Genomic DNA, 20,554 nt, shown 5'->3' on the forward strand with positions numbered 1-20,554 from the left:
CCAGGTACTGATGGTATTTTCCCAAACGTGTTTTGAAGATGCAACCTGTTTGTGCCAATGTGTTTTGAAGATTATCACAGGCAGGCTGGATTGAAATGTGGATTAAATTTAGCAATGACACCAGAGAACCGTTTGTTATTTGCTGTAAGTGCCACGGGATTTTTAATGACCATGGCAAATTGGAAGCTTGGTTTAACATCTCAGCCAAAGATTTCCTACAGCACAGTGTCCCTATCATGGCACTGGAGCACTGGTCTACTGTTTGGTCCAGAGGGAATACTGCCCTCTACTGGCCTACGAACACCATTCCTTGCAGCATACTGTTTTCCCCAGGAACATTCCCATAACTGCAGACTAAGCTCAGGCCTGCTTACCTTTATAGCTATCGGGCAGGAGACATGTTTGCTTATTTATTCAAGCCATCCATTAACTCAAAAACATGACGCCTTCACAACTACCACAGTCATAATTATGTGCCCTTATAGAAATATTCTTTAGTAAATATTCTTTATGACACATGATTCTTAGAAATGTAACTTCCTAATTAAGATTGCTCAATCCACAGTACTTTCACTGGCATACAATTTTTGCAACAGGCTCTGTTCTGTAATGTAGGCTGTACTGTTCCTAATATATTTCCATTATAGTAAATTTAAATGAATACTGTATTTGCAAGAATACTACATTTATATAATAACAATAGTTCAAATATGAAGTTGTTTCTGTCAGGGCAAAGGGAAAGAAAAGAGGAACTGACTTTGGGTGTTGTACCCTAACAAAGTCTCTCTCTCTCTTTCTCTCTTTTGCTTTATCTTTCTCCATACTTCTCTCTCCCTTTAACCCATTCCTCCCCCTTCACACCTCTTGATCCCTCCCTTCCTCTTTCTTTCTTTCTTTCTTTCTCCCCTCTCTCCCTCTCTCTCTCATGTATCATCACCTATTGTCAATCTCTCCTCACAGCTTCTCACCTTTCCAGCCCCTGTTCACCAGCTGCCAATATGAATGGCTCCATAACCCTACGGCTCATCGAGCAAAGCTGAATAATTCACAGGCAGCCCTCAATGTGCGTGTGTGTGTATGAGATGCTTTGTGCTGGTATGTGTGTCTGTACGTCTGTGTGTGCCCGCATGTTTGTGACTGTTTGTGATCTCAGCTCTCTGTGTTCGTCAGTGACACCTGCTCCTCTGCACAGGCAGAAACACTGCACTCTGACAGGACCCCTACCATGAGGCCAGCTCACCTGAGACGTCAGGTAAGCAATATTGCACTGAGACAAGCTTTCACTATGTGGCTGCTTGTCTGTGTGTGTGTGGGTGGGCTTTGTTTGGGCTGAGATGTTTTGCTCTAAACACAACTGAAAATTATGGTGACGCAAGTGAACCTTTCTGAAAACCTAAATTGCCTTTTCATGGCCTGGGTTTGGAAATGTAAATATACACACCAATCTGTCTGCTTTCGAAAAGCATATTTAATTTCACATACGCATTTAACATGATTCAAGTTAACAAGTTGCAGAACAAAACAGGGCTAGGTGTTATCACACTAACAAATCTAGGTATATCAAATGAGAACTAGCTTAAGTTAGGTGTTGGATGTTAAGTAAATGAAGTAGGATTTCTGTGATGGTTACCTCAGTGGCCGCCCATTGTCTCTGACCTAAGCTTGGCCAGATACCAGAGCTAAATCCCTGAAACCCAGTCCTGCTGATGACAGTGTTAGCCCTCAGGCTTCTTTCACTTCGGATGACATACATCCTACGTGACCTGTGTACGTGATGCATGCATCTTTGGGTCTTCAGTTTCCCAGTTCCTGTAAAAGAGCCCTAGTTACATATTGTATGGGATTAAATAGTATAACACAAATTGTGCAACATTTTCCATCACTCTTCCATTTACTTAAGTAGTAAAACCTCATTTCAAGATGGCCCTTGCAGAAGATCACCCATGATTAAATGCAAATGTTTTGAAGAGATGTTGATTAAATTAACTGTGTATAACTGCTCACTGATTACTGCAGCATGCAGTCTACCTTTAGGTTTCCCCCAGCTAAAAGGAGTTTCTCCTCATTAGGTATTCAAGGGAACATTAATTCCCTAACCTTTGAAAAAAGTGAAGGAGAAAAGGACTGTGGCTATGGCTTCTGCTAAATCACCACGCAAGAACAGACAAAAATCAGAGGCAGAGCAGAAGACTGTGGATAAGGGCCGTGCTGCAAAGATTAAAAAAGATGCTCCTGAGACTGGCTATGGGAAAAAGAAGGGCAAAAATGAACCCATAAAACCAGAGAAGAGTGCTCCAAATGGCAAGTCCAAACTGGCAGTGGCTAGTAAGGTTGGGAAAGATGAGCAAGAGAAAAAGGGAAAAAAGAGAAAGGATGAGGCTGAAAAAGGAAAAAGAGACCAGAAATCAGAAGTAACAATGGCTATCAAAAAACAATCCAAAGCCTCAACAGAGACTCTCAAGCAAACAGGGAAAGGGGGTACCTCAGATGGTAAGACACTGCCTGAAAAGGAGAGTACTAAAAATGTAGCAGCCAAGGGGGGCATAAGCAAGGCTGTCAACTCTAAACCTCCACACCTTAAAGAGGAGCAAATGAAGACTAGTGTGGAAAAAAATGCAAAAAAAGAAGAGCGCAAGGCAGTGGAGACCGAAGAAGAGGAGTCTCACAGTGAGGAGGAGAGTGGGGAGGAAAGTTCAGAGGAGGAGCAGGACACTGAGGGAGAGAAGGAGGAGAAAGAGCGCCCTGAGGGAGCTGTCAAGAATGGAGCCAGTGAAGTCAGTTCTGAGGAGGAGAGGTGCGACGAGGAAAACGAAGCAGAGGAAAAGACAGAAGAAGATGAAGAGGATGCAGAGGAGGAGACAGAAGAAGAGGAGGAGGAGGATGCTGAGGGACCCTTGATGAATTCCATGTTCAAAGGAGAGCCTTTAGAGGAGCCCACCAGCAGTGACGAGGAGCTGGAGACAGAGGAAGCGCACGCTGATAGGGCAGAGGAAAACCACACCCCCAGTAAAAACATTACCGCAAGAAAAAAGACTGGACTCAAGCTAACGACTCATTTACTGGGCCAGGGAGGGAAGGTGAAATCTAAGATCCAGCTGAAAAAAGAACCTGCTCCAGCAGAGAAACTAAAACCAGCAGCGCCCACAGCAGCTAAGGCCCTCCAAATGAAAGGATTAGTCCTGAATAAGAATGTTCAGGATAAAAGCAAGTCCCAGATCCTGCAGATAGCAAAAACAGCAAAGACAACCAAAGTGAAATCATCGACAGACCAGAAGGAAGAAGAGAAAGCCTCACCATCAGAGTCCCCAAAGGGCCAGCTGATTAAGCAATCCCATGTGATGTTGACCATGAAATTAAAGAAGAAAGAGGCCAGAGTCACTCAGCGTCCCAAAGAGGAACCAGTCAAAGAAGAGAAAAATGGAGGACCTGCTAAAGAGACACAAGGCACCAGTCGGCCACAGAATATTGGGCTAGTCCTCGGGAGGGTAAAAATGGCCTCTATAAGATCCCAGGCCAGGAGGAAGCAAGCAGAGGCAGAGGAGGCAGCAGCAGAAGAGCCTGCAGAAGAGGTTGCATCTTCTCGACCCACAGACCACCTCTTGGCTCGCCGGAAGGGCATGAATACTTTGCGACGCGTCTCTGGCTGGATACAGAAGAAGATCCCTAAGACCATCAATCTTAGGGCTAAGATAGCAGCTGTTTCCCAGGCCATCAGCATCTCCAGGTGGCTCGCTGCCCGGGCTCTGAAGCGGCAGAGTGGCACCACAAGCTCCAAGCAGAGCCTCTTCCGTCGGAGAATGGCTTTGCGCATCGCCAGCACCGCCAGCCTGAAAAAGAAGGCTCAGTTGCCAGATTCAGGAGCAGACGGGGACGTGGAGACAAAGCCGACTCCTCAGGAAAGCTATGAAGCTACGGAAGCAGAGGCACAAGGGGACTCATCTGATGATGCTGGCTCCTCACAGCAAGCCTGTGAGAGTCAGAGTGAAGCCGAGGAGAAGGCCAATGCTGGAGACGCCAAATATGCCATTGTCTTTCCCAGAATGCATAAAATTGGCAAGGCCAAAGTAGGTTCCCCTGCCTCAACCACAAGCACTGCCAGTGTGACCACAGAGCCTAAGCGTGTTCCCCCAAAGCCAGGTGCCCGTCTGGTCCTTCCTGTACAGCCTGACCTCACCGTTCTGAAGTCCATCAAAAAGAATTTTGTCAGGAAAGAACTGGTAAACAATGGCAATACTGATGGGAGTGCCGGGGACAAAGGACCTGGTGAGAATGTGGAAAGCAAAAAGACACTGTCAGAAGGCAAAGAGGGGCTCAGTCCCTTGCAAGCTGCTAAGGGAAAATTGGGCACCTCAGAATTAAAACTGTCTAAGATCACTTTGTCCAAACCCCTGTCTGGAACTGGACTAAAATTAGGACAGGTCAATGCTGGGAATGAAGGAGAAAAGAAGCCAGGGTTAGATGGCCCAGCAGTGGAAACCAAAACGGATGAGGAAGCACGGATGTCTTCCTTCTATGAAGAGGAAGCAGACAGAGAGGTGGCACAGCTGATGGGGGAAGGTGCACTGCCTTTGATAAGGGAAGTACACTGGGCCCAGGGCCACCCAATGCGCAGTGACCCCCACGACTGGCTGAGGGCAGAAACCCTGCTGCCCCATCAGACTGTAGAGAAGCTCAGTAGGTGGTCAGTGCACCAGGAGGCAGAACAGTCCCAAAACAACCAAAATTACAATGGCAGGGGGCCATGGGAGGCAGAGGATGCTACTCAGAACATGCTGGAGAGCCGTCTCAGCAAAACTCAGGTATTCAGTTCATTTTCACGATGTTTGGGTCCTAATGTTGCCTTAGACAACTGTATTTAGATCAGTTATTTATAGTTAGATAATTAGATTTTGTCATCCATAAAAATATAGTGTAGCTCCTTTTTCAAACTTCACTTGAAATTGTCTGCAGTCTTGTAAAAGCTGAATTTTTCTGAGTCATTACACATTACTAAAAAGCTGTTGTTTTCATATGCTTCCCGTGGTATTAATATTAACTCTGAAATGGAATCAATATTTTTAATTGTATTTGAAACATATTTTTAATCAAATCTCTTTCTGCTCAAACATTTAGCTGTTATTTTGTTGTCAAGCGATTTATACCTGAATAAGCTGAAAATATCTTGTTTTATTTAAGTCTTGCATGTGAGACCTATAACTAACCTTGCATCAGCACAAGAACAAACCAAATAAACTACAATAAACATTTATTTTATGCATTATAAAATTATATTACTCAGAAAACTGAGTTTTCTGAGTGACTCCACTGGCTAAATTTCTGCTCTCCAGACTCTCCCACAAATGCATTCTCCTCAGGTCTTCCCTGGTCAGGTTATTATTTAGTATATTCTGTATTAGTCTATAAAGTATAAAAAACATTTGGTGTGTCTGTCCAGTCCTTGGACTGGTCATGAGTCAGTGGTATTGTATGAGTCACTGCATACTAAAGGTATAATGGTATCAGTTTTCCACTGTGGGTGGGCTGGGGGGACAGGGATGTGGTGTGAGACAGTATCTGCCAATGCCTCCTATTGACTGCCACACATGTAATGCTCCCTTCCTCAGGTACACATGCCAGGCAGCACCCAAGCAGTGGAAGTGGATGAGGTGGAGGACCTGTCACAGCTAGAGTAAGTGATACAGAGACAGGGCCTGTCCTGCCCTCACACTCGAATCCACTGGGGTCACATGTCATGGGTTGAACTTAAAACTACACGGGTATCTCAAACATATCAGTATGCTATTGTATCAAAATGTGTGGATTATCAAACAAATACAAGCAATCAAGTCAACAATACGCATGGACTTTGAGATAATCTCCTTGATATATAGAAATAGATAGTGATGGCAACTATAGGTCATATAACATATGGCTCTCTCTGATATAACAATCTGAACAGATTGTGGAATAAGCTTGGTGCTGAAACATTTGAATTTTGTCACTGTATTGGGTTGTGGTAGCAACTGCCTGATGCCTAAGGTTAGTCTTTCAGTTTACACTGATATGACTTAACTAATCTAATAATAATTTTGAGTGGACTTACTTGTGTTTGTAGAGAGGTGTGTGAGAGCTCTGTGCTGTTAAACCTGAAGAAGAGATTCCATCGGGACTTCATTTATGTATGTACCGCCGACAGTATCTTCACCACCAGTCCTATGTCTGTGATGCTTTGATGTTTGTTGGTACTTGATTCATTCCTTCTTAATTACATTTCATTATTTCATTATTATACTATTACACTTAATGAGTCATGTCTCACCCTGAATCTTTCAGACCTACATTGGGAACATGTTGCTATCGGTCAACCCCTTTAAGCCTCTCAGTATCTACTCAGAGGAGCTGAGCCTGCAGTACCAGGGCAAGGAGCAGCGGCGCAACCCACCGTGAGTGGCGCTCTGTGCGTAAACCATCGTGAGTAGCCCTCTGTCGGTAGCCGTCCATTGGTTACCCCAGGAAACCTCTGCGAAAGGCATGGTTTGCACAATTACCACTTCAGTGAGTAACACCCATTTTAGCACCCAAGGGTCATCCTTTATGGGTAACCTTCCGCACACCTGTGTACCTTAAGAGGAACTCCCAGAAATAATCTGCAATTAGCCATCCCAGATAAATGTAAGGCATTTAGTAAGGCACATGTACACCAATATAGCAATAAAGCTTTTCAATCATTTACAGTCACTTCAGGTTTCACCAGATATAGTTTTTCTTATAATTGTCACAGTAACAAGGGCTACACAATTTCTATGGTCCACAGTTAGATACTGTCTTTTATTTTATTGTTGGTTTCACTGTTCCATGTCAGTTTCTGTGTATCTGTTTTCTCTTTACAGTCATGTTTACGCCATTGCGGACGCTGCCTTCCTCCAATCCCAGAACTCAACCCAGGAGCATTGCATTGTCATTAGGTAGACATCTCATGCTCTGTCTCCCTCTGCCAAGAGAGAGAAATAGATCTGTCTTTTTCTCTCTCTCTCTCTCTCTCTGATTGACATCAACTGTGTGATTGAATGGGACCTGCTCTCCTTTTCATCTTTCATCTTTTTCTTTCTTTCTTTCCTCATAGTGGACAGAGTGGCTCTGGGAAAACAGAAGCTGCCAAGCTGATTGTACAGTACCTCAGCACCATGTACCAGGGCAAAAGTGAGGGCCTGCGGCAGGTCAGTCACTGCTGCACAAAGACTTACTCTTATATAGACTCGACACTTATATAGACCTTACACTCCATATACTGTGGAAATACAGATGCAGATACAGTGCTGCAATCAAACATGCCACACAATAGAACAAATTTCTCTATCTTTCAACCTTCCTGGCTCTCTCTATCCCTCAGCCCATGGAGGTCCTGCCCATCCTGGAGAGCTTTGGCAATGCCAAGACCATCCTCAACAATAATTCCAGTCGTTTTGGCAAATACTTACACATCCACATCCGCCAGTGAGTTTTCATCGTCCTAATTAACTGTGCCTGTTGTACAATTACTCATGTTATTATCATTTACTTCATCAGACACATAAATCATTCCACTGAACAAGGGAAACTGGAAAAAAAACAATGTGGGAAAAGTCTTCTTTGGGAGTGAAGGTGATATAAAACATTCCTTGAGGCCTTGCTGACAAACTTGTGGGACTGAAGCCTGGAGCTGCTTTTGTCTGTCTTTTTCAGTGGTGTTGTGGTGGGGACCTCCCTGTCGCAGTACCTCCTTGAGAAATCGAGAGTCGTCTTTCAGGTGAGTCACTTCCTGTTTGATGTGCGTAAGCTACATCAGAATGTACGTTTTTCACTGTCAGCTCATTTAGAACAACCTATGAACCACAAAAATGGTTACGTGACTGTTTAGTTAGAATTATTATCTTCCCCAGGCTAATGGAGAGAGAAACTACCATGTGTTCTATGAGCTGTTGGCGGGGATGAACCAATGGAATAAGCAAGATCTTTATCTGCAGGGAGCAGAGACATACTACTACCTCAACCAGGTGAGGGCTCATTTTATATTGATGACAGAAAGATCCAAAATTAGTACTATATGGAAATGACCTCATTCAGCTTCACACATTCCACTTCCTCTGTCACTCTCCCCTGTGTCTGTGGACAGGGCGGTGCCTGTGAGATGGAGGGGAAGTGGGACAGCAAGGACTTCCTGCTGCTGGTCAGGTGCATGGAGGCAATTGGTCTGCACGCAGATCAGCTCTCCACCATATGGGCAATTCTGTCATCTATCCTTCAACTGGGGAACATCTGCTTCAGCTCCTATGAGGTGCGTGCACTACCACACCCTGGGTTTTGAAAACTTTGAACCAGCCTTCACGGAAATCTAGAAAATGTTGAATGTTGTAAATCTTGGGCCGCAGTGTAGCACAGCGGGTAAGGAGCAGGGCTTCTAACCAAAAGGTTCCTGGTCTGATTCCCCCCTAGGGCACTACTGTTGTACCCTTGGACAAGGTACTTAACCCACAACTGCCTCAGTAAATATCACGGTATACAAATGGATAACATGTCAAAAGAAAAACTGTAACCTATGTCAGTCTCTCTGGAAAAGAGAGTCTGCTAAATGAAAATATTGTAGTCATCTAGTAAATATCAAATGAATCCATGTTGCATACAGTATGCATAATGGCATGTGGCGGGATCACTGGGCACATGTGCACTGTGTGCAAAGGAGTCCCATGCTTATATAATATGCTGTGAGTACGTGTCTTCGCAGAGCGAGTCGTTTGAGGTGGCGCGCATCTTCAGCGAGGCAGAGGCGCGGCGTGTGGGCAGCCTGCTGCAGGTGTCCGCCGAGGCCCTTCAGACAGTCATCACGCACCGCGTCACGGTGAGAGCCCCAGGATACTCTTCCTGTCTGCATGCTGATCACTGCGCACAGCTCTCGCTGGCTGGCAGATGATGTATATTTACAGTTATACGTGAGTCATGAGGTCAACTGCTTTGCTGCAGGAGACGACCTATGACAGAATCTACTGCCCCCTGTCTGTGGAAAGTGCCATAGAATCAAGGTAACGTTACGGCCCTCTGTGCTTTGGTGACCTGCACTTTTTCAGGCTTTCACACTGTATCTGCGCTTGCTATAATTCATACTTGTTTAAATGTATTTGCTGTATATTAATGCAGATCACAATGCTTTACAATGTATCATGGATAAGTAATTGTGATTTAATACAAGTGCTCTGACTTCAAGGTTGTGAACTCCAGCTGTATGTAATGCTTTTTAGCACCATTGACACTGCTTTCCTGTTCCACAACAAGGGATGCTATCGCCAAGGCCCTGTACTCGGTGCTGTTTGATTGGCTGCTGGACCGCATTAACGAGTGGCTGATCCCCACTGAGATGGACAGCACTGTGGGCATTGTGGACATCTACGGTTTTGAGGTGCTTCTGGTGTCAGCTTTGGGTTTTAGGCTTTAGCACTCTCAGCTGCGATTGTTGTATGAAAGGTTATATATAAATTATTATTATTATTATTATTATTATTATTACTATTATTATTATTATTGTCATAATCATTACTACTACTACTATATTTCTCTCACTGGCCTCTTTGATTTAACAGACAAATGCTTTGATGAAGCCATGCACTGGGAAACTATTTAAGAGGACATCACAGAAAACTATGATTTTGCATCTTTACTCATGTTACGAATCAACTCTAGCGCTCTCAAACCGATCACCTTATCATACTCTGTAACACCCTACCACATATCAGTTGAAGAGTGTTTTTGTCGTTTTTGTACACGCAATTTAATTAAATTTAATCTCAGTCAGCACATCTTTAAATAGCTCTTAGGTCACTGTGTGACCTAATGTGGTTGTGTGTTCAGATTACATCTTGGTCTGAGGGTTGTGCTGTTATCCAGACACACATGAGATCTGTATCTTACTGTGTTCCCTGATACCAGAGACAGTTCATTATGTTAATCAGTCATGGTTGCGTTGCAGGACCTGGGGGTTAACAGCTTTGAACAGCTCTGCATTAATTTTGCAAATGAACAGCTTCAGCAGTTTGTCAACAAAGCAGTCTTGACCCAGGAGCAGGTCAGTATGCCAGGGATGAGGGTGGGTATCATATGATCAAAGGTCAATGGTCAACACAACAGATTATCGTATGTATGTTACAGTTAAGTTTGTCTAGAGGTAATCATTACTATAAGGTTGTTCTAATGCATTGAAAGCCCTAAAAAGATCTGCAAAAAAAAATTAAAGGTCAGTAACTGAGCGTGAGTAATTTACAATGGTTATTACATCAGTACAGGGGAACAGTGCTTTAAGCTCATGAAGCAGAGTGATGTAGCTCAAACTACCACGTTGTGGTAGTTTTGCACCTGTTGCTCCTGCAATGCAAATGCGTTACGGTGCTTCCCTGTTACTCCGTCCACTGTCTCACAGGAAGAGTACAGCGCAGAGCAGATCCAGTGGTACCCTGTGCCCCTCCAGGACTTCCACTCTTGCGTGGAGCTGATCTCTGCACGCCCGTACGGCATCCTCCGCATCCTGGATGACCAAACCTGCCTCCCCCAGGTGCTCTCGCGTGTGACGCCTCAGTTCCAAGATCCTTACCGATCCAGCTGCTTTATTGACCGGCTAGGTTTGAATCATCCAGTGTATATGATTGACATCAAATACGTTTGAAGTGCAACTTTTTTTTTTACTGTTTTTCTGTCTTTTCTCTACCCTGATCTGTTTTCTCTATTTCCTTCTCACTTTTGCTCCACCTCTTTCTTTGCTCTAGGCCACTGACCATACCTTCCTACAGAAGTGCCACTATCACCATGGGAGCAGCCCCTACTACACCAAGCCTAAAATTCCTCTGCCTGTATTTACAGTGTACCATTACGCTGGGGCTGTCACCTACCAGGTAGATAGATCTCCTTCAGACCCCTGACGTATGGAGCTAATTCACTTACATAGCCAGGGGCTTTTTTTTCCTAGACAAGTCCAGAGTCACACAACTGTTGCTACATGCACTACAATTTCAAAAATTTACCTTGTTGCTTTAGCACTGTCTCCCTTTTTTGTGTTACATATCTGTAATTTTGGGCATATGAACAGGATTTTCCAAACAGGTTGTTTTAATTCAGTTTTGAGTAAGTTTTCTGATCTACTGACACAGTTATGCAAGTTGTAACTGCATTATTATTTTCGTCTTAACCTTTTGGTAGGTCTGGTTATTCTTTCATGTGAAGAATCTCCAAATGGTGAACCTCTCCATAGGTGTGTTCTTAAACAAAGACCCGCAAGTCCTCTGATTTGACATAATTGAAGCTTTGGCTTCTTCGGAATTGGGTCAGGTTAATTGTTTTTCGGGATTTTTGGATTTACTTTTCCATGTTTTGCATGCTTTTGTAAGGGAACTACTTGGCTGAGTAGAGCAATAAGCTGTTGCCAGAACGTGCACAATAAAATCAAGATTTACAAATGCCTAACTGTCAGTGGTCATGAGGACTGTTTGTGTTGCCAATCTGTAAAAACAAAACCCTAACTTCACAAGCGACTGTATTTCAATAGCAGCCAATGTCCACTAGGTGTCATTACTGCTACCTTAAAGAGCAGATTGGAGAGGCATTAGTCCTACAAAATGTCTGCAGTCTATAAACAACAATCACTGTGAAATTGTACAGATGCCATTTACACCAACAAGTATGCCTACAAGTACACATTTATTAATAAAAATAGGGTAGTAACATTCAAACTATTTATGACTTGAAAAAACAACACAAATAAAGCAACAAATAAGGAACTAAAACTGCTGATTGTGCTTATTGTTTAACTGTCAGTGTTGAACTCCACTGACTGACATAAGGTAGTCAACCCACAAAACACAGTCTATTTGTACCTTCAGAGTTCTGTATCCCTTTCTTTTCAGGTGCACAATTTCCTCAATAAGAACCATGATCAAATCCGCCCAGAGGTACTGGAGCTTTTCGCTCGGAGTCGACTGAAGGTAAAGGACTGGATGAAGCTACTGGTGAAAACACTGTCGACCAAGTAATATTTGTGGATATATGTCCACAGATGGGATATAAATGTAAAACCTAAAGGCTATACTCTGTGCATGTAATATAATATAATATAATATAATCATTTAGTTGGATCCATTCACAAGACCACTGGAGGAGGCTAATCTGTTGAGCAGCATGTGACGTACAACACTGCCTGATCTAGCGTTGTCATATCCTGCTTAAGTGAAGCCGTGTAATCTCTCCTACATTGCTGTACAAGGAGCTCAAGAGGCTGTAGAGATTCTATAGTCTAATTTTCAGAGGTATCAAACAGTTGTGGCTAAGTTATACACTACAACAAGTTCATCTACTGTACAACATAGGTTTGAGCGGTAAGTCAAGTGGAAAGAACAAATAGGTGTTCTTTTTCCTAATCAGATGGTGTCTAGCCTGTTCCTCAAAGTGCAGCAGAGGTACCTGCAGCAGAAGGAGCTGGGGGCCAGGGGGAAAGGCCATCGGCAGCAGGCCCCCACAGTTGCGGCACACTTTCAGCAGTCACTAACTGAATTGACAACACGGCTGGAGAGGTCAGACACATGGTCATTGTAGGATCAATGCTAAACCACTTTTTGACTTAATGTTGCATAGTTCGTTCTGTAACTTCAAATGGATATTGAGGGCTTAATCAGTTGTTGATACTGCTTTAGTAGTTATGTCCTCTACTACACAGTCATGCTGTAGTATCAGTCCCTTTTTCTAGTAAGTATCACAATGACTTTAACCACTGCTCATAAATGATGCTTTACACCAAGAGTGGATAGCTCATCTGAATGTTCTGTCTCTCTACCTTAAGGTGTAAAACTACATTTGTCCGCTGCTTTAAACCCAACTACATGAAGGTAGGCAGTAAAGTGTGTGGAAAAATTGGCCATGCCAAAGATACACAGGATATGCAGTTCGTCACCTTATCATATATGACTATATATTCTTCTTTAAATCAGAATATAGGAAGCAAAAATCCTGTATACGTCTATGATGAGTAAAGGTGAAGAGGTCACAATACTGAAACACTGACACACACACAGGATAACTAATTCTAGGAATTGACCCTTGCTTTGATCATGCCTGCCATAAATTCCCGATCTGATTGTAACATCTTGATAGCTTCAAAGACATTTCCAATCCTGAATTTAGGAACAGTGAACTAAAACAATTTATTCACAGATGTCTCAGATTCCAGACTTCTGCATGACAAAGTATATTAATTGATTCAGAGGGGTCTTCCATGTTGAATGTATGATTTATAGAATTCAGACGTTTGGTTCTTGTGCTTACTCATATTAAACAGTCATAGTTAGTGGGTTGAGATTTCCATTTAGACTGAATTAAAAGTCTGTTAATAGACATGATTAGATAATGAGAAGACATTTTGATTAAGGATACTAGACACATGATTTCTACTCTCTTTTGCCTTCATCTTTCTGTTTCAGTTGCCAGGGATCTTTGATGTGGAGTATATGATGTTGCAGCTGAGGCATGCTGGGATACTGGAGACTATTCACATCAGGAAGGAGGGATACCCTATTCGCATCCCCTTCACCTACTTCATGGAGAAGTATGTATCTCTCTGTATATCGCTCATGTTAAAAATCCCTAAAACACAACAACCAACACAGAAATAAATGGGTTGTCTATTGAGAGAAACCATCAATGAGCTGTTTATAATTCTCTGTCCTTTTTGCTCGCGTTCATACCTTCTTGTTACTCCGAGTTCCTTTTGACCATCTTCCAGGTATGGTGTCCTGCTGCCGCAGCGCCCAGACCACCTGCCAGAGAAGGATCAGGTCGCCACCCTGCTGAATACCGTTGCAGGTGCAGAGGAGGGGCAGTATCAGCTGGGGCGTACAAAGGTAGTATGGCTCATCTGGTTTAACTGGCTCCTAAATCTTAAAAGCTAACATTTTGTCACACACAAAACTCATCATTTTGACATCATTTTATTTTTTACAATTAATATCTAATCCTGATGAATGAAACATTTCAGAATATTACAGTAGAATAGGAATAAAGCCTCAGGAGCATGGCAGCTAAACTCTGGGTTGTGCTGTATTTGCTCAGGTGTTCCTGAAGGAGGCGCTATACCAACGGGTGGAGGATCGGTGGACCAGCACGCAGACCTGGGCTGCTGTGACTATCCAGAGGAACATCCGCGGCTTCATCTGCCGCCGGAACTTCCGCTTCTTCAAGCAGAAGGCCATCATCCTCCAGTCTCACATCCGTGGCCACCAGGCCAGGTCAGGACAGGTGTCATTGAGGGACATGGAGGGAGAGGGCAGCAGTGTGCTTTAGTGGTAAGGAGCAGGGCTCGTAATGGAAAGGTTGCTGGTTCACTTCGCTGCTGGGGGCGCTGCTGCTGTACCCTTGGGCAAGGTACTTAACCCAGAATTGCCTCAATTAACGTTCAGCTGTATAAATGGATAACATGTAAGACAATGGAACCTATGTAAGTCTCTCTGGATAAGAGCATCTGCTAAATGGCAATAGTGTAACGTAATGAGGGGAAGGACAGTGTGACAGACAGTGTCTGGAGGGGAGCAGAGGGGTGATGCCAAGGGTCAGGTGGTAGAGGGAAGGGTGGTAGGGAAGTGGGGGGGAGAAAAAGGGGAAAGGCTTATTTATTTCTTCAATTTGGGAGTGATTGTATAGTAACGGATGGCATTGCCCCTTCCCTCCTGTGCGGCAGGAAGTACTACAAGAGGCTGAAGCAGTCTTTCACACAGTTCTGGGCAGCCATGATGATCACCAGAAACACCCTCAAGAGGCAGCGATGGAGGGTGAGAATGTGAATGAGCATATCTCTTTTCAGACACACACAGACACACAAACACACACGCACACACACACGCACACACACACGCACACACAAACACACACGTGTGCAGAATGAGGATACCTGGTCTTTCACAATGCTACTTATCAATGCTCCACAACTTACACGAATTGCTCAGAGTTAGTCACTCCCACTAGTATTCTGTAAATAATAAATTACCTGACAACGAGGAGATTTACTGCATGTGGAGAAAGAAAGTCATAAATTCTTGTCCTGCGACACCTCATCAGAACGGATTCAGATGTGTCCCTGGCTTGACATGGGCGGTCTCACTGTCCCTTCCCTATTGTTCTGTATTGATGTCCAGGTCGTCTGGGATCAAAGGGCTCTATTAAATTCAGCAGGTGTTCTTCATGTAGTCAGATATCTAGTGCTTTATTAGTATTGACTTTTAAAAGATCTTGACTTGAGTTTACACGAGGTGTTAGTAAAGCTCTTTTGAATGGAAGAGACTGAGATATTCTTTTGATCCCTTTCATTCTTTTATACTTCGTTCCCTTTTCATTCCTGTGTACTGCTGCTCCCCTACCTTTGTTCCATGTACCATGTGACTCATTTTACAGTCACGCCCAGTGAGGGACACAGTGCTGAATAAACGGTGGTAGCAAACATGTTGTTATGGAAAGTGCCGTGTCACCGGTAATTAGTTCAAATTTAATAAATGACCGGGAATGGTGAAAAAAAGAAACATATCAATCAACTCTGCAGCACAACAGTCTTGGCCTGTTATAGACTCAGTGGTTGTGTTTGTATATTGACTCATACAGGTACGCCGTGCACTACAGCAACACAGTATAGCTGGGGCATCCATTCTCTGTCTTCATCTTTTCATTCTCATTAGATCTGACCAGAATCTCAAACTGGTGTGTTGCCATTATTTGTCAGAAAAGCACCTGCAGCGATTAACATTTGTAACTTACATACATAAACTGATGGAAATTGTGAGCAGGCAGCTGGTTGTGAATTGTATGATAATCAATAATAATTTACGGTGAACACATTAACTTTCTCTTCCTTATGCCTGCCCTGCCCCTATTGCATCATTGCAAGTCGTGTATGGGGCATGTGTAAAGTTTACTCTGTAGATATTTCAGCTAACAGGAGTTCATCAGGACTCAAATACCAGTCCCTCCCACACACACACACACACACACACACACACACTCCTCCCGTCCTGGACTTCAACCTCTTTTCCCAAAAGGAATAGTACATTTCTTCTTCAGCCCTGCCCAGAACACTGCCGTGGGTGCGGAATATCTCACTTTCTTCATGTGCTGTGACAGGTAGGCCCATTCTCCATCTCAAAAAAAATAAAGTGAGGAGGAGGAAGAGAAAGTGAGAGAGACAGAAAGGAAGGGAAGAATAGAAATTGGGAGGCTTCAGGTAAACCACTGTTTGAGGAACTCTACCTGTGAAGTTCAGATGAAGGTATGGAAGGTAGTGTTATATAAAATAAAAGCTGGTTTTCATTAGTGTTTGTTGCTTACTGTGTCTGTAAGAAGCACACGTTTCCTTTCAGGTGTCTAACGCGTGCAGCTAAAACTTTTCTGTCATTTCTTGTCATTGTTTTATGACGTTTGGACTATGACCGGATTGATGGCCTGATGCCCAGATGGTTGGTTAGTGATCACGAGGGATGGACTCTTGTCTGTTACCTGGTGATGGCTCTGTGGCTTCACAGAGATGAGAAGATTTTGATTACCACAAAACAAAAGCAAACTCGACTGAGTTCATATGTTTCATCTGGCCTCATACCTGTGGAATGAGGCTGGGCACAAAGCATGCACATGGTGTCATTTAAGTATTATTGCAACTAGAGTGAGAATATTTTTTAAAAATCTGACGATATGTCAGCAAGCTGTTCTGACTGTGGTAACAGTGTGGGGTGACTGCAAAATGTTTGGATCTATAGATATTAAAGACAAAGTGAAGTGAGTGATGTGTTCGAGAGAGTGTGCTGTAGGAGGGAGCATGCTGTCACGCCCTAGCTCTGTTGGGTGGAGGGAGAGAGAGAGTGCCTATGTCCCTGTTCCATGGCAGAAACAGAGGGAAAGCTCCTGTTTCCTGCTGATGTGTTGTCCCTTCTACAACCAGTGCAAATGTGTGGCAGCCACTGCTTAGAAACGACACAACTGCCTCTAACACACTTGTTGTTAGCAGCCCTAAACACACCCCCAGAAATATGAACCAGAGCACAAACCAGACAATTCCACAATATAAGGTATAGGAAAAGATCTTGGAATTCAGCAACACTGCCCCTCTGGCAGCATCAGTTCTGGGTAAACAAGAAGGTAAGAGCAGTAAAAGGTCAGATAAGAGCTTGATTTCTGGACTCTGATTAGTTGTTCTCGTTTGGGGTGGAGCAATGCGAATATGACTGTTCCTGGTGTATAAAGACCATGCTGCTAAGAATAGCATTATGGGAAAGCTTCACACGGGGCTTGTCAGCTCATTTTGTGTTGCTGGAAAGAGCTGTTGCACAGCGGTGGCACCAGGGCAAAGAACATATGGGAGTCAGCCTGAAGAACGATGACAGGAGAAAAACAACAGCAGCAATAATCAACTGACGAACCAAAAAGCTCAAGCCGTATATTGGTAGGAGATCGAAGGCAGTTAGATTACAGTACATAACACTCATTTTCATATTGTGTGAATACCTGTGTCATTATATTATATTACATTGTATATTTGGCCAAACTGACTTTGATTTCGCAGTCAAAAGCTTTATAGTTGTTGGTCACATCAGACAAAATCGTGTCCGAAGAGTATTGTTTTGTATTTGATCGTGATCCTTACAGTGCAGTTAATATGTAAACAAGCAAGAATGAGCAAACAAATGATTATTTATGTCATATTTCACATGAGATCAGGACAGCATGGACAGAATGAAGACATCTGTTTTTCTGTTGTGTTCCTAGTCCTAGTGATTTTTTGTTCTTCATTAGTTTTTTTCTGAGCCACTAATAGATTTCTCCACCTCTGCACCAAGCTCCTAAATGGGGTTATTATATAAGGTTGATCATTATTGTCCTTGTTATTCAACCAACATTATTTGACTGGAGGTGTTTAAACTGCAGTCTTCTAACATGACAGCTTCTGATACATTGTCTTCCACAATTATTAACTTTGCTACCGCTTGATCATTCATGCAATCCACACTGCAATTGAGGAAGGAAAGGCTTTTTGCTTTCATGTTCATCAGGCTTTCAACATGAAATGAAACCACAGGTCTACCCAGCTGGGAAGAACTTTGTCATTGGATTTATTGCTTGTGAACTATCAGTTTCTATCTACTGTATTCCAACTGTTTGCCCTTGACAGTTAAGGTGGACCAACAAATTGAGTATTATTCAGTAGGGTAAATGTACATTCTAACCAATTATTACGTTTTTCATCTTGTGTCAGCTAAAGGAAATTCAAATGAATAGATATATTAGCTGTGCCATTTCACGTCTCCTCAGTAATTGGTTAAAAAAAAGACTTAACAAGGAAAGAGAACATATATCGCATATGTCAAACAGATGAACTTGATCCATTCTGTTCGAAAAATAGTTGTCAACTAAAGCTTTAGCTGAGTTATCAGACTAGTTATTTCACAGTACATAGTAGTATATGTAGTTCCCAGGTCTAGCCAGGGGCAGAAAGAAAAGCATTATCAAATTTTCTGTTCACTTTCAGGACAAGTGTTTTGTGTTTGCGTCTGTGCTTTCAGGAACACGCTGAGAGGAACAGAGTGACGACAAAGACAACAGTTCAGACTCGAACTGCAGGAATGGTGAGGGCGCACAGCTTACATGCAGGGTGTGACCTGGCACTCTGCTATCCCTGTGTATACTGTCTCACAGTCCATTCACATCCGTATCCAGGCCCTTGTGTTATACTTTGCTTCATGGTGATTGGTTGTCTTTGTGTTGAAGGATGTGGGAATGTTGGAGATTCCAGCAGAGCTGTCTGCCAGGCTGCACAGTGCAGCAGGTGAGTGGCAAGGCTTGGTTAGATGGGTTAAGCCACGCTGGGCTGAGCTGGGATGGACTGAGATGGGCTGGGGTATGCTAAGCTGGAGTGGGCTGAGACAAGATAATCTGGGCTAGGCTTGGCTGGACTGGACTGAGATAGGTTGGACTGGGCTGGGATGAGATGAGATGGGCCAGGCAGGCCTGGGCTGGGCTTGTCAGGGCTGGAAATTTTTCTGATTTGGATGAGCTGCCTGTTTTTTTTTTGCTTGTTTTCAAGTCTATAACTCTGACTGCAGCTCTCTTTTTGTCCTGTAGGACAGCGACGGGGCCCAGGTGTCACAGAGGTTGCCCCGCCACAGGTCAAAGCTGAGCACAACCTCTCCCTGCCACCTGACATCAACCAGTTCCCATTCTCTAATTATGCCAACACAGCCTTGAAGGTAAAACAAGCGCATTCATCTTACCCTCAATGTTATAATGTTAGACACATTTACACACATAGGCATGTCGTAGCACACACACTGTAATGCCTCTTTTTCCCATCACACTCTGCCAGGATGGATGGTGCCAAGCACAGGGTTACCCTCTGCAGAGACCCCTCACCCTGCTGAACCCAGAGGATGCCCACACAGCCTTGGAGATATACAAGCTGGTGAGTGTGAGACCATGAACCATACTGGCACCATGAACCACACTGGAGATCCATATTGACACCATTCACCATAGTGGTGAACCATACTGGTGCCATGTGCTGAGCAGACATTTGCCTAAAGACAGGCTTAATAATGCTGCTTTGCTGTTCTCCCTAAGATCCTCCGCTTCTCAGGTGATTCCGAGCTGACAGACTGGCAGGAGCAGATGGTAGGGAACTACATTGTGGAGAAGGGACAGGCACGGCCCTCCCTCAGGGACGAGATCTTGGCCCAGCTGGCCCATCACACCTGGGGGCGGGAGAGCGAGGAGATGGCTCTGAGGGGCTGGATGCTGATGGCCTGCTGCCTGAGCTCCTTCACGCCCTCCCCAGACCTGGACAAGCCGCTGCTCAAGTAGGCCTCCGAAGATCATATTATCATCATTCACGACATCATCTTAAGGTGTAATGTAGTGCAGTTGTGACTCCCAATCACTTATCTCCATCCCCCTTGTGGTGTGGTCAGGTATGTGTCAGACCAGGGCCCTGGAGAATACCGCTCCCTCTGTCAACACAAGCTGCTCACCTCCCTGCAGCTGCCTGCCCCTGCCTGCAGGCTCCACCCACCCTCACAGCTGGAGTGGACAGCCAATCAGAGGAGAGGGAAGATGGTGCTGGATGTCAACACCTACAATGGTAAGGACACCTGTACGTGACTTTCAATAGCAAGGAAGAACGCAGACAGTTCACTGTTATCTCATACCAGATTATTCAGTGATTGTTCTGGATTGATAAATACAATTGCCCACCCATAAAATTCTATAAATCCATAAAATTCATTCCTGAAAGGCTGATCCCATTCCCTCTGCTTTGTCTCATTGACAGAGGAGAAACTAACAGCAGAGGTGGAGTCCTGGACCACCGGGGAGCAGTTGGCCTCCTGGTTACTCAGATACAGGTAAATACTGCACACAAGGAATCTAGCTTTTCAACTGGTATAGAAGCACTTACTGTTATGTGCACATTATAAAAGAATGTTGCAGAACATAGGACAGTGATGATTTCATGGATGATTTCTGGCATTTCCTCTGCGAAACTAGA

At 43.9% G+C, this 20,554-nt stretch overlaps 1 protein-coding gene across 1 annotated transcript in view; it reads left to right on the forward strand.

Annotated features, from left to right (window-relative positions):
- Nucleotides 1-4,484: 4,484 nt before the first annotated feature.
- myo15b (myosin XVB) overlaps nucleotides 4,485-20,554 on the forward strand; it is a 29,167-nt gene continuing 13,097 nt past the window's right edge. Inside the window, 30 exon segments of the mRNA XM_036527199.1 lie at nucleotides 4,485-4,799; nucleotides 5,604-5,668; nucleotides 6,095-6,158; nucleotides 6,313-6,422; nucleotides 6,870-6,944; nucleotides 7,103-7,196; nucleotides 7,370-7,473; nucleotides 7,702-7,765; nucleotides 7,899-8,012; nucleotides 8,132-8,293; nucleotides 8,741-8,854; nucleotides 8,977-9,035; nucleotides 9,286-9,409; nucleotides 9,977-10,072; nucleotides 10,424-10,555; nucleotides 10,767-10,892; nucleotides 11,901-11,978; nucleotides 12,415-12,563; nucleotides 12,830-12,875; nucleotides 13,467-13,591; nucleotides 13,769-13,886; nucleotides 14,095-14,270; nucleotides 14,720-14,818; nucleotides 18,545-18,641; nucleotides 18,784-18,841; nucleotides 19,138-19,262; nucleotides 19,379-19,474; nucleotides 19,633-19,868; nucleotides 19,980-20,149; nucleotides 20,339-20,411. Of these exon segments, the coding sequence (XP_036383092.1) occupies nucleotides 4,500-4,799; nucleotides 5,604-5,668; nucleotides 6,095-6,158; nucleotides 6,313-6,422; nucleotides 6,870-6,944; nucleotides 7,103-7,196; nucleotides 7,370-7,473; nucleotides 7,702-7,765; nucleotides 7,899-8,012; nucleotides 8,132-8,293; nucleotides 8,741-8,854; nucleotides 8,977-9,035; nucleotides 9,286-9,409; nucleotides 9,977-10,072; nucleotides 10,424-10,555; nucleotides 10,767-10,892; nucleotides 11,901-11,978; nucleotides 12,415-12,563; nucleotides 12,830-12,875; nucleotides 13,467-13,591; nucleotides 13,769-13,886; nucleotides 14,095-14,270; nucleotides 14,720-14,818; nucleotides 18,545-18,641; nucleotides 18,784-18,841; nucleotides 19,138-19,262; nucleotides 19,379-19,474; nucleotides 19,633-19,868; nucleotides 19,980-20,149; nucleotides 20,339-20,411 (3,449 nt within the window). The 5' untranslated portion in view covers nucleotides 4,485-4,499.

The sequence above is a fragment of the Megalops cyprinoides genome, chromosome 1, assembly GCF_013368585.1.
Source record: "Megalops cyprinoides isolate fMegCyp1 chromosome 1, fMegCyp1.pri, whole genome shotgun sequence".
Classification (NCBI taxonomy): Eukaryota; Metazoa; Chordata; class Actinopteri; order Elopiformes; family Megalopidae; genus Megalops; species Megalops cyprinoides.